The 14,314-nt window shown below is 40.0% G+C and overlaps 1 protein-coding gene across 2 annotated transcripts in view; it reads left to right on the top strand.

The window, feature by feature from the left end:
• Positions 1-14,314, top strand: part of KIAA1671 (KIAA1671 ortholog) — a 357,819-nt gene that overhangs the window by 100,909 nt on the left and 242,596 nt on the right. Inside the window, exons 4-5 of one of the 2 annotated variants that reach the window (XM_030220129.1) lie at positions 172-3,159; positions 8,417-8,539. In XM_030220129.1, coding sequence (XP_030075989.1) covers positions 172-3,159; positions 8,417-8,539 — 3,111 coding nt within the window. Of the gene's footprint in view, positions 1-171; positions 3,160-8,416; positions 8,558-14,314 lie in introns of both variants that reach the window. The other variant, XM_030220128.1, reaches the window with a different exon arrangement.

The following is a 14,314-nucleotide window of genomic DNA, read 5'->3' as shown; positions in this document are numbered from 1 at the left end:
TATTTTACATTTATAGCCATATACAGTATGAATTTAATGTGTACACCTTGTTTATCTCTATAAGCAAGGTGTACACATTAAATTCATTAAGAGGTGAATGTGTATGGCACTAAAAAATGCAGTAAGTGTCAGAAGTAAGAGATGACATTCTCTCTCACCTCTTTGTTTCAGAATAAAGAGGAAAAGCTGTATGGCAGAACAGGCCTTGGTGACCCTTTGACTGAAAAGGTTCACTGGAAGATATCAGCAAATCCACCGGAGAAAATGGATCACTTTGAGAAAGGAAGCTTTTCTAAAGAAGAGAAGCAAGTCTCTCTTTCAAATAAAAATTGTCTCTCCAAAACAAACCATCTTGACAGAGGAACAAGCCATGCCATTCCTTCAGAAAGTATGGACTTGAAAACAGTGAGAGCCACTTTGTTTGAGCATAACATTCAGCGGCACAGTGCGGTAGAGACATATCCTGTTGTAGATCATACACTGAAGCTGGCCAGTAAGACTGACAAAAAATCTGATACAGTGGATTCCTTGGTGCTTGAAGAACCTTTGCAAAGGAGAAACCTGGAGGACAAAGTACATTTAAATCTAGCTGGTGAACCTGAACAAAGAATTGCTTATAATGAACAAAACAGGAGATTTTATGATCCTCCTCTCAATAATCATTCTTCACTTGAAAATCTCAGAGAAAGAACTTCAAAATATATAGAAGACACTTTAAACTACCAAAGAATAGAGCCAAGGTATGAAATCATTCAGACAATTGGTGAAAGGGCACGCAGTGAATCCATTACACTGGCTGCAGAAGACAAAGCTGTAACGCTGAGATCTCGAAAATCTTTTCATACCCAAGAGAATGAAACAAAGAAATCGAATGACAATGTTCTGCATTCAGATTGGTCTTGTAGCCTTCTGGATGCTGAAGCTGTTAGTTTTAGAGATGTTACTCTATGTCCAGTGCCTAAAAACATATTAGAAATGACTACCAATAAACCTAGTTTCACAGATCCTAGACCTGTCTCTGTCCAAACTTTTACTGTACAGGAAGATATAAATCAACCAGTCAAGTTGCAGGACAATCACAGTGTGAAACTGAAGAAAACATCCAGTTTCACACATATAGACAAACGATCAGGCATTGCAAGAAATAAGGTGATGAGTATAGGTAACCTGGGAGAAAAACATGAGAAACCCAAAGTGCTGGAATGTTTTTCTGATAGCACTGTAATAAAAGCCCATGGGGTAGATACTTCAAACTCCAGCATTACTGTAGATAAACAAGTATCTTCAACCAATGTAAACAGGCGTCTGATTTCAGGGTATGAAGATAGCCAATCCAATGATTTCTTCATAGACAATCAACCCAGGACAGAATTAATAGCTGTTGATAAAGGGGAATCCAGAATGTTTGGATTAAAAAAATATCAGGAGGTAGACAGAATGAGGAAAGATGAGGATGGTACAAAAGTAAATAACAGAGAGGGTAAATGGGGACCTTTAGAGGTGGGAGGAAAGGTTAGTAAAATTGGTAGCACCACTACAGATCTGAGTATCTCTGAGCAATTGGGGATGATGCCTTTACCTGATGATGAAAGCACACATGAAAAATCAAAGAGATTAGTGCAAGACATCACTAAAAGCTCATGTAGAGGGGCAAATTTGTTGCAGTCTACAGAGAGTTCTGTAGCAAGAGAGAACAAAAAATGCCAAGAGCCAGCAGGATCAGAAGAGAGCATTAGGTTGCAAGACCCAATTCCTGAACCAAAGGCAACATATTTTGCAGTTACATGCCACTTTTCGAATAAGAAAAAAGACATTTTCCAGAGTCCTTTAAAACATGATGACTTCATGTTTTCAAATCAAGGGAAGCCAGAGTCTGGTAGAAAAAACCCTCAAACATTTATACATGATAAAGACGTTTCATTAGAAACTACCAGCAAGAAACCAGATAAGAGGCAAGACTGGGAAACTGTACATTTTTCAAAACAGTATCTGCCAAATGAAAACACAAAGCCTGATGAGGATTACAGTGGGTGGAGAACTCCGCATAAAAATCTAGGCAGTGTGACTAAAATAGATGATGATTCTTTGTTAAAAGAAAGAAGAACTTCAAACTCTAATGCTGAAGGTAAAATCTTGTCAGATAATGAAGCATATGTTAGTCCTTTACAAAAAGATAGTAGAAAGTTTGCACGGAAAAAAGATGACGAAACCTCTGGTTTCATAGCTGAGCCCAAAAATAGTTATCGATACAGTGTCCTTGACATTGATGAATTAATGGCAAACTATAAACCTGAATTACTGAAAGTCGGTGAGATTGACAGCAAACAATATGACGATCAAGTCCATCAAAGCCAATTTAATAAGGAACGGTCTAGATCCTTGAAGAATTATGTAGATAAGCCTCTTAACTGGAAGAGTCAGAAAAATTCAATGCAATCTTGTTCTAGCTTTGCTGAAGTATCTAACAAGCCCTTAAATGTAACATTAGGTTTTTCACAGGAAAGCAATAACAAAATCGATTCTTTTAACCAAAATGTGAATAAGCAAAACCTCAGAGACACACAAATCAGTCACCATAATTGGGAAAAGTTAGGTGACCCTTCTGAGAGACCTTCAGATTCTCCTTCTGAAACCAGAGATAATAAGAAAAGAATAACTAAGATTGCAGATGAGGAGCAAGTAAGTGGTTTATCAGGAATGCAACAATATAATATAAAACACAAAGATTATGGATCAGGATCTGCTCAAGTGTCTCTCCAACCAGATTCTGATGCCAGTTTGAATTCCATTTCATCCCGAGTGACAGCTGATAGCTTATTACAGAAGGCATTGTCAAGAAACTTCCAGCGGTCTGAGATGTCTGTTGAAAGCAGCAGCCAAAGTAACACAAACTACAGTTCTGAAGTACTTAAAAGTAAAGGCAGTGCCATTAGAACTTCAGATGGGAATGACTTTAATAAAAGCAAAGCTAGTACTGAAAGTTCTGTCAGCATAACACGTTCCCGTCCAGCTAGAGTAAAAGATATCACACTTCTGATGCAAGAAGATAAAGAAAAGAGAAGCGAAGAAAAACCTAAGCAAAGCTTCCATCTGGAAACATCTGGTGTGAAGAAAAGAAACTCTACACGGCGAGAAAGGGGTTCCACTGATGATAAAATGGTATGTACTGGATATTAGCCATATACAAAATAAATTGTAGTTCCAACTAGGAAAAAAGTAAAATAATAATTAATAATGAATTTCTTATGTTCCAGGAGATAGATGTCCAGCAACCACATAAAGATATAAATAATGCTGGAGAACCCATTTCATGAAAATTTTTTTTAAACAAATGTGGGTTAATCTAATAGAACTTACAACCCTGAATCAGAATATAACCTTGCAACATTTCTGTCACACAGTTTGATTGAAATGAGTACTTCATTGTCTACAAGAAACCATGACATGTAGCGCTGGTTTCAAAGCCGTTGGTAGATTAGGATATGAAATTGACTTTGTTTCTGGAAGAAAATCCTGAAATATTTGTTAGGCAGAAATAATGGTCTGTAACATGATATTAGGATAGCAAATGGCATGGTGGGCTGTGAACTTTTTGATCCAAGTTCTCGCTGGACGATATGATTGTTGTTTCCATAATGGGATTGGGTGTTTCTTATAGACTTTTTGGATGCTGATCACAGAAATGACATATAGGGCCCGATATTCAAAGCAGTTTAAATGGCCATGGATATTTATTTAAATTTTGCTCACATCTTTTCAGTAGTAGAGGTGTTACATTCAGGTACATTGGGTGTTTATCTGTCCCTGGAGGGTTCACAATCCAAGTTTGTTCCTGAGGCAATGGAGGGTTAAGTGACTTGCCCAAGATCACAAGAAGCAGCAGTGGGTTTTGATCCGGCCACCTCTGGATTGCAAGACGGGTGCTCTAACCACTAGGCCACTCCTCCACTTGCTCGAGGTTAACGGGCAAACTACTGCAGCTGGCAGACTACTGTGGCACTGTGTGGTTAATACTGCTGCTAAATGTCCAACCCTTAATTGGTGAGGATAGGGGTGACATGGGGTGGGGCATTGCCCTAGTCAGCGGCGATATTCAGACTGCTAAAGATAAGCACATTAAATTAGGAGAGAACAAAGGCTGTCTTGTCTTTGTGCCAGGTTTAACTGGGCACCGGTCTGAATATCAGCTGGTGCCCATTTCAACTCACCTTGGTTCTTGCAGGGCCCCCTCCTCTGCTAATCTCCAAACAAAATTGAAAGCTGTCCCAACCCCTCCATTACCTCCATAGGTCCCCCGGTCCTTTGTCGGTCTAGGGGGGAGATCAAGCAGGATTTCGGCACTGAATATCTGGGGCTAATTTAACCAGCAACGGTCCGCGTTCAAAAAAAGACAACAACATGTTGACTATGTTGGCTGAATATTGACCTGAAAATGTTTCTATAATGTATGGTTTTCCAGACATTTGCTACAACACGTGTGTCAACACATCACTAGTAAATGAACACTGTTTAAATATATTATGAAATCATTTAGCCCTATTTTTATGTAATTCTTCTAGGAAAAGTTCATAAACAGCTAGTTATTACATGACCTGATGGTAAATTAAACTGAAAATGTTGCAGAAACATATTAGAAAACATACATAAGGAGTAGCAAACTTTCAAAATAACCCCCCAAAAAGTATGAAGCAAGCAGTTTGCTAACAAGGTGGCCCTTTTACAAAGGCACATTAGGTGATATGTGCGTACAGCGCACACCTAAACAAGACTACCGCCAGGCTACCATGCCCCCCCCGGCAGTAATTTTAGATGTGGCGCACGCCCATAACCCTCCCATGCGCATCGTTTCCGTTGGTAATCGGCAGTTGGCGCATGCTGACACGTCACTGCGCATGAGCCCTTACTGCTAGATCAATGGGTGACGTTAAGGGGTCAGGCTGGTTTTGGATTGCACACTGCTTTCAGTTTTACCGCATGCCCTTTTCCCGTCCCATTAAAAAAAAAAAAAAGCCCTTTTTTGCAAACGCGGTAAAAACTGGCCTGGAGCGTGCCTAATACATGCGCCTACACTACTGCAGGCCACTTTTTTACTGCAGCTTAGTAAAAGGACCCCAAGATGACTAACTCAGACTGGGGTTTAAAAAAAAAAAATCGCAAAATCTAAATAAATGAGGCCTCAAAGCTGAAATAGCATTGGTCTGACCAAACTTGTCAGTCTTTTCCAAAGGGATTCCCAGGTATTATCATTCTCTTTAAATTTTCTATCTCCAGAATAAAGAGACAGCAAAAACCCGCCAAAAACGTAGAAAAAAGTTGCTCACTTAAAAAGGGAGAAAAATAGCCAAAACCCACATGGTCTGTTTTTAGTCACCAAAAAAACACACAAAAATGTCCATGTCAAATCCCCAAAGTTCGAACAAAAACTAATGATAGTTCATGACTTATATCAAGATAAAGTCTCACAAGTACTTAGCTGAACGGGAGAGGCATCCTTTCCTAATATCAGATCATCAAATTGCTACTGTTCCAGTGCATAAAAGGGCTTTCTTCAAGTGCCGCAATGCGTGAACAAGTCCACTTGTTTTGCAAACCTCCTGCTTCAGGAGGTGGAACTTAGAACTATTTGAGTTTGAGACCTCGTTTATTTAGATTTTGAGCTTTTTTTTTATAGCCCCCCACAGTCTGGGGTAGCCATCTTGTTAGCAAACTGCACGTTTCATGCTTTTTTGGCAGAAATATATTAATCATTCTGACACATCTCTCAATATAAAAGGCAATCCCAACGTTCTGAAGCCTCCACGGAAGTTGAGGCGCCCGAGATATCCGGTGTGCCCTGGAGTGTCTGCACCGCCCTCGCTTCAAAACGTCGTGACGTCGAGGGCGGAGCTATGACACTCGAGGGCCGAAACGGAAATGCCACAGCGAACAAGGCAAGTAGCTTGGAGGGACGGAGGGAGGGGGCCCCTTGCTAGCGCCCGTTTCATTGCGCTCAGAAACGGGCATTTTTTCCTAGTTCTGCTATATTTGCGGCGAGTTCTGTCTGAAGGAGCAAAGAACCATATGTCTCAATCACCGACTTTTATTTCCAAAATATAGTTCATAGGCTGCCTTCAACAGTAGAGTCATTTGTGTGGTAAGTATCCAAAAATCTGTAAATCTCATTATGGAAACAAAAATCATGTTGTCCAGTGTAATGCATAATTTTTTTAAATCTGTATATCTTTATGCATATATTAAGAAACACTATTGTTCCAAGTCTAATTTGTTCCAAGCTGAATTTGTTGGCATATTATGTTGTCAAGTTATCCTTTATCCTGCTCCCCTTTATACAGATAAATTTTGGCTGTATAGTGACTAATGGTTAAAATTGACCCATTTTCCATGCCAAACAGATTCAGACAAAAGCATTTACATAGTCTGCTGGCCATATAACTGCTTTTCGATATCAAGGTGTGTTAAGTTTTTATTTTTTAATTTTTATAAAGCTGTATAGTGCAACTGTGAAATATATGAGTAGTAAAACATAGAGCGGCATTTTAGAAAGTACATCCAAATCGGGATATGGATATCCAAGTTAGAACGTCACAAATGGATGCCCATCTTGCATGTATTTTAGAACACGATACAGCCTGTTTTAAAATACATGTTGGATGGATATCCATGTTCTGGAGTGTCCAGCATGAACATCCAGTTTTCAAACTGAAATGTCCAAATTATGAACAAGGGAAAACAAAGGAATAGACGTCTGTTTGACAGCGTAGTAATGTCCATCTTATAAAATGCTACTATAATCGAATCAAGGAACCACAGAGGAAAATAGTACTTCTGATGCATATCAACTGCAGATATCCTCATATCGCTTATAAACGGTTACACATCAATGGAGGAAACGCCTCAACAGACTCCTCTATCTTGGGCTCAACACCGGATGCAGAAACAAACTTCAGTAGTGAATTGCACAGACCACGGACCCTGAAGAAGTATTCGAAACGTTGGCCATTGTTGGCTGTGGGAAGGAAAGAGAGACTGTGCCGCTGCAAAAGATACGTTTCTGTATTTTGCAAAATTTTAAAAATTCAAAAGACTATAAAGATTTATGGAGGTTTTTGTGCCGATGATGACAGCAAGTGCTCCACATAGTTGAAGGCCATTGAGCCCAAGATAGAGGAGTCTATTGAGGCTTTTGTTCCATTGATGTGTAACAGTTTATAAGTGGTAGCAGTATCACAACAGTGAATTCAGAATTGGATGAGGATATCTGCAGTTGATATACATCTTATAAAATGGTCACACAGATGTCCATGCAGAGCAGTGAGGTAGCTGAATGGTTAGAGTAATGGGTTGAGAATTAGGGAACCAATGTTCAAATCTCACTTCCGTTGTTTGATTTTTATTTTTTTTTTAATTGAGCCCTCCAGGAACAGAAAAATCTACTATACCTGAATGTACACCACTTCAATAGCCTTCAGGCTTGCAAGTATCTTATATATTCAGGTATACTAGTAGGTATTTCTTGGTCCCTAAAGGGCTCATAATGAATTCCACATTCTTTTAGTTAACACAGTAGACGCGTGGTGTAGTTAAGCACCTCTGCATTCCCTTCCATGCAGGTAACGCACAGTAAGAACATTTTCCCTGCATTAATTGTGTAGCAAAAGGCTTGGAACACCCCCCAACAGTTAACACAGAAGTTTTTGCAGTTATTATGTATTAATTTTGGCAATTGTCACACAGTAACTGCAACATCTTAGTGCAGCTTAGTAAAAGAAACCTAAAGGGGCATAGACAGAGATTTTCTCTTTCCCGATTAATTTCTCCAGCTGGTTTCTTAATTTCTTCCCCCTGAATACCATTGTGTAGCAAAGGACTTAAATACAAGATGATGCACGCCACTACCTTCTCTTACAAGAGCACGCAGATATGGAATGCATTACCTACAGACCTGAAAGCAATGAAAGAAACATCTATCTTTCGGAAATCTCTGAAAACATTCTTCTTCAACAAGGCCTACAATGAGAACTTATAACCTCACTAATTAGAGGCATATTTTCAAAGCACTTAGCCTTCCAAAGTTCCATAGGTTACTATGGAACTTTGGAAGGCTAAGTGCTTTGAAAATGAGCCCCTATATAGTCCACTCAACTATGAGCGCACACCTCCTATAATTACCCTAACAACTCTCTTCCCTCACCCCTTCCTAAGCACTACACATTACTAATTGTATCCGATATCCTGTTATGAAAATGTTATCAAATCTATGTAAGCCACGTTGAGCCTGCAAATAGGTGGGGGAATGTGGGATACAAATGCAATAAATAATAATAATAATAATTAACCCCTCCCCCCCACAGCTCTACATTTAGGAGATTACCATGTGATGTTCCTTATTCTGACCTTGCCATTTACCAATTTGTAGCAGGATACTGAAAAAGACTGGACCAGAAACAGTGAACAGGGATCAGGCATGAGAGAAGCTCCTGCAGCTGTTCTTCATAAAAGAAGCCGCAGCCTAAGAGAAAGAAGAGAAGAGCCTCAACGGGTAGGCTCTTGTTTTTATGTATGTTCTGTTTTAATTGCTTTATGTATTTTTAAATTAGACTTCATGGGTTGGATTTAAGTTTTCTTGTTGCAAGATGGTCAATCCGTTTTGTGGATAGCAGGGATTTAATAGCTTCTTTGTTGTTTGCAAAAGTATACATTACGGGGTTACATATTCAAAGTGATGTAAGCAGCAGGTGAGGCTTCTGCCCAAACCCTGATCAGCGGACCAGAAGGGGGATGTTCAGTAGCACTTAACTGGGTAGTGCAGCTGAAATTCCCTCTGACTGCCTGTGTAGTGCTGGGATGGAGCCGGTAGATATGTGTGCACTGGCCATGTTCAGTGCAGGTGCCCCTATACCTAACCAGGCATGATAGGGTTGCACAAAAATTAGTCCTACCTTTGCCCTGTTACGTAGGCAGGTACCAGCAATAAATATCAGCCAGCACATACATAACTGCCGGGTGCACAGGTGACCTGGACATTCAACGTTAGTGCCTAGACATGGCCTAGCATGGAATACTGTGGTCTAATTCAGCCCACAGTTGTCAGTGGTTTTGAAACCATTGTCCACCATGGACTGAATATCAGCCAGTATGTGTTGGTTTATTTATTTATTTTGTCTTGTTTTATTTTATGAGCTGTGTTGTTTTATGAGCTGTATATTTAGAGAGCCAGACAGGGTAGGACAAGGTGCTAAGGCTGAGCGCTGCACGTGGGGCATGTGTGAATTTTGTTAAATTCCTACTTCCCTCCTTCAGTATCTGTGTCAAATTTGATAACCCATATCACATGCAAGGTAGCTGACTTCTGCATAGCTTATTTTAAATTATTGTTCCTCCAGTGCCTTTTATTTAGAACAAAGACCAGCATATCGCTTCTTTGTCACAGATGCTTGTGCCTTACTTTAAATGACATGTAGCATTGAAGGATCTCAACCACAAGAACATCAGATTGTTGATCCTTGAAAGGACAGCGATTGTACCCCCCTTGGGAAACAGGCAGCAATGAATTTATTGTCTAACATATATGCCAGTTAGCAATAAGACAAGGAGCATATATAAATAAATGGGGTATTTAGAATTCTTTCATTAAAAGATTATACTCGTCTAATGCATTTGACTTTATAGAAGAACATCAACTGAGCCAACAGTTGAGTAAGATGAAGCATTCTTCACAAGTGTAGAGCACCCTCTAGAATCTGTTCAACCACATGATAGTAACATAGTAACATAGTAGATGACGGCAGAAAAAGACCTGCACGGTCCATCCAGTCTGCCCAAGATAAACTCATGTGTATACCTTACCTTGATTTGTACCTGTCTTTCTCAGGGCACAGACCGTATAAGTCTGCCCAGCAGTTTTTCCTGCCACCCAACCACCTGTCCTGCCTTCCATCACCGGCTCTGGCACAGACCGTATAAAAAAGTCTGCCCTCCCCTATCCTCGCCTCCCAACCACCAACCCCTCTTCCCCCCACCTGCTCTGCCACCCAATTGTAGCTAAGCTTCTGAGGATCCATTCCTTCTGCACCAGACTCCTCGATGGGCTGTTGTATAGTTGGGCTAAAGATTTGTAATCCTCTTTGATAGTGGGAATATTATTTGTTATACTGTTAAATACTGGCTTTGTGTTTTGGATTTTTTGTATGGTTGGAATGGTGCCAGGGCCCAAACTACAGAGAAAATCAAATTATTTAAAAGTTGCACAGCTGCAGGAAATTGTTAACAAGTCAAAACTGGGAGATCATATGAATGCTTAATATAAGTTGTAACAGGTTTATTGGGTAATGGAGTTCCCTGTTCTGAGGAATTTAGAATCTGATTAGTTGGGTTTCAACTCAGGTCTTTGGATACACCCAATCTGAAATATTTACAGTGAATATACATGCAATAGATTTGAGTATAAATCATGTGCAAATCTTGAAATCTAGTGATCTTATTATAAAGGAAATCTCTGATTAGTATGATAGCACTTTATTTTCAAATTTGAAAATGTAAACTGTATTTACATATGAAGAACTGCGATTTGCTTTCTGTATTTTTATGGTCTGACATTTTAGGTTGCACTTTATTTTTAGATAAGCAGTATAGTTCCTCATTCTTGTGGGATGCATAAGAGTTACTTGCATGCAAAGCTTGATCTTTGAACTAAGATTACAGTAATATAAGTCATCGATTTAGCATTCTGCACTAGCAAACTTGATCTTTTACCTCTTGCCTTGATGAAAAGATAAGAATGATCTGCTTTTTCTTATTGTATATCTACAATGTGATCCATTTTCAAATTTAATTCCAGTTTTCTGAATTCCTTTTCATCCTTTGTTTTGGAAAGTCTATTATTATTTTATTGCCCAGGATCCAGATTCGGGGGAGGGTTGTCATTATTAAGGCATGAAAGTTAATGCTCATGTTGCTAGACAGATAAAAGACCGTTACAAAACACTTGGGAGATTGTCATCCACTGTTAGTCTGCAGTTCAAAAAAGTTGAAGACCAGAGTAACCTGACCTATGGCAGCTATCCTGCCAAGATCACTCCCAAAGAAAACCAGAAATTCATCCAGGAAAAATAACATTTAAACATTTAATGATGTGCAAACTTCTCTTGAGGTTGATATGAGTTTGGGCATCAACTGTTGGGGGCGGGGGGGGGGGGGGGGGAAAGATGAATGAGAATAATGTGCAAGGGAACATAGGAAGAAACCACTGGTCTCGAGAGAGAAAATTGCTTCCCCCTTAACGTTCTCCAGAGAGCATCTGGATTACTCACAAGGCTTCTGGAGTAAATGTTCTCGAGTCCAATGAGTCAAACATTTACATTTTTTTGTTGCAGTAACATTTTGTTGGAGAAAAAAACCATACACTGCCTTCTAAAGTAAGAACTCATGTACCATTGTCACCAGTAAGATCTGGTGTCAAAGGTACATGATGTGTGGCTGTTTTGATATATCAGGACCTGTGAGGCTTGTCATCATTGATAGACGTAAGAATCGTGTGCTTTGTAAGAAAATTCTAGAGGAGAATGTCAGGCCATCCATCTATCAGCTGAAGCTGAGACAGAAGTAGTGGTTGAGGGTTAAGAAGGCACCTGATACAGCCTAGAGATATTTTCTTTAACCTTTTGGCTTTTAATGGAGAAGGGAAAGTAGGGGCGTAGCCAGACACCCAATTTTGGATGGGCCTGGGCCCAAGATGGGTGGGCAGAAGAACCCCACCCCATCCCACAGGTGATTTGGTCTCTCCTTCTCTCGCCTGCATGCCATATGGTCTCTCAAATATCCCCCCTCTCCTGCACACCTTTTATATAGCAGATTTTTGCCGGCAGTAAGCAGCAACTGATACATAGTATTCATGTTGGCCCCACATCCTTCCCACTGATGAAGCTTCCTGTTTCTGCATAGGCGGGAATGCGTCAGAGGGGGAAGGCTTTGGGGCCGGTTTGAGCAGTATGTATCGGTTGCTTCTTCCTGCAGGCGAAGATCTGCTATTTATAAGATATGCCTTAACCCTGCAACACAACAATATAAATGCTTGTACTGGACATAGCCTACTCTTCCCCTTATGACCCCCAATGTGTCTATCAATCCTGATCATTATTCTATCATAACCTCACTTTGTATTTGTTCATGCCGGTATTGGCAACTGCCACTACTATACTATGTAAGCCACATTGAGGCTGCAAATAGGTGGGAAAATGTGGGATACAAATGCAATAAATAAATAAATATGCAGGAGAGACAGTTGTTGGGAGTTTTCAGCTTGGGAATCTCTGCCAGCCACATCATAGGTGTGCTGCTACTGGTGGGCCTGAGCTCAAAGTGGGTGGGCCTGGGCCCACCCAAGCCCACCCTTGGCTACGTCACTGAGGGAAAGGGAAGGGCAAGTGTTTGCCAGTTCCAAAGGGGCATTCCCTTTGGGCACATGCCCGCGGCTGTGTACAACAGAGTATACTAGATTTTAAATTCTGTGCCAGAGCCGGTAGTTGGGAGGCGGGGCTGGTGGTTGGGAGGCAGGGATAGTGCTGGGCAGACTTATACGGTCTGTGCCGGGGCTGGTGGTTGGGAGGCGGGGATAATACTGGGCAGACTTATACGGTCTGTGCCCTGAAGAGCACAGGTACAAATCAAAGTAGGGTATACACAAAACGTAGCACATATGAATTGTCTTGTTGGGCAGACTGGATGGACCGTGCAGGTCTTTTTCTGCCGTCATCTACTATGTTACTATGTAAATGGTCCTGGCAAACATTTGTGTCATTACTCTTGACGCGCTGGTTGCCCATGTCTCTGCACCCTGTTGAGTTAGATCTTTCTTGGAGCAGCTCTCAGCTTATCTCGGGCCTCCAGATCAATCTGTACCCCGGCTATACATATATGCTGATGCAGAGTAAATGTAAATCTTTTCTACGAATACATCAGGAGACATTTACTTTGGAAGGTGATTTTTATTTGCAATACACCTTCAGATGTTTGAAATGAGTACTGTTTTTGATCCTAAACAGCTTAGAGATTGTTTTGATACTAAAGCTTCTGTATGGTCTATGGAGATGGCAACATAAAGATAGTCCTGGTATGGTGTTGGGTCTCAGTACATGTGGCGTCTTTCTAATGACTTATAGGGAGCCCATTTAATATTACTTTGACTTTTGAACAGTAATGTATTTATTTATATTCCACCTCAACACTAGTGCATTACGATAAAACGTCCATAAAAATTTACACATACTCTACATTTCCTTCATTATCTTCTGTGTTACGTTGTGCTAGTGAACCTGCAGTACAAAAGCAGAATAGTTTTTGGATTGGTAACAGAGAAAGGTAATACTTATGCAGTTTCTTTTGTTTTGGATTACAAAGCCAGATATAATTCCAGCAAAACTGGGCAGAGTATTCTGTTTTTTTTGCATTGGGGCAAGTCATCCTTTGGTGTGCTTGAAATCTGTGTTGATCTATATTTCACTTTTTCTCCAGACTGCAAGGGTAGAACGTTTATGAACAAACACTTTTTTCAACTGTATGAACCCTGGAAAGGGGATATTAGCGGTATACAAGAATTGAGTTGAATTGAATTGATCGCATGCTTTCTGTTGCCTTTTTCGTCTTAGTGTTAGTGCATTCTGTTCGGAATAGCCATGACTGCTGTTACCCACAGTCAATAGCAGCTTCTGTATACCAAATAAAAGTGATACGTTGACACTTTGTTCCAGGTCAGTTCCTTTGGTTGGAGAACAGAATACAAAAGATTTCAGTGCTGAATAGTAGTTTGATTGTGCTATGAAATAGTAATAGCTCCCTCTGGTGGAGATGTAGTAAATAGCTTCTATCAAGAAAAAGCTATCTTGACTTGGGATACTCTGCACTGCAACCTCTTGAATTCCTTCTGGCAACAAACAAGATAAACACATTCTTTGATCATTTCTGTTGTAGGCGTATGTAAACTTTGAGGTAAAAATAATAACCCTTTCCCATCCAGCATGTTGTTTTTCCCCATACCATACTAATTAAAAGGGCACAAAAATTAAATAATGTATTTATTAATCATTAGTATATTTAATCAAACTGTTCTTATACATCTTAAACTATCTTCTATGAAGAGCTCCTTCACAATAGTAAAATTGCAGTGTTTATAAAGCCAAAATGTCAGTGCATAAGAGACTATTCTTTCTCACTTGCCTTACCGAGATCATCTGATGGTCTTTCACTATAGATATGCAAGCACAATGCCCATTGTGGATATTTTTTATAAAACCAGATGCATTACATGCAGAATCATAAA

This window comes from Microcaecilia unicolor, chromosome 11, assembly GCF_901765095.1.
Source record: "Microcaecilia unicolor chromosome 11, aMicUni1.1, whole genome shotgun sequence".
Lineage (NCBI taxonomy): Eukaryota > Metazoa > Chordata > Amphibia > Gymnophiona > Siphonopidae > Microcaecilia > Microcaecilia unicolor.
This window is presented reverse-complemented; position numbering and strand designations above follow the sequence as displayed.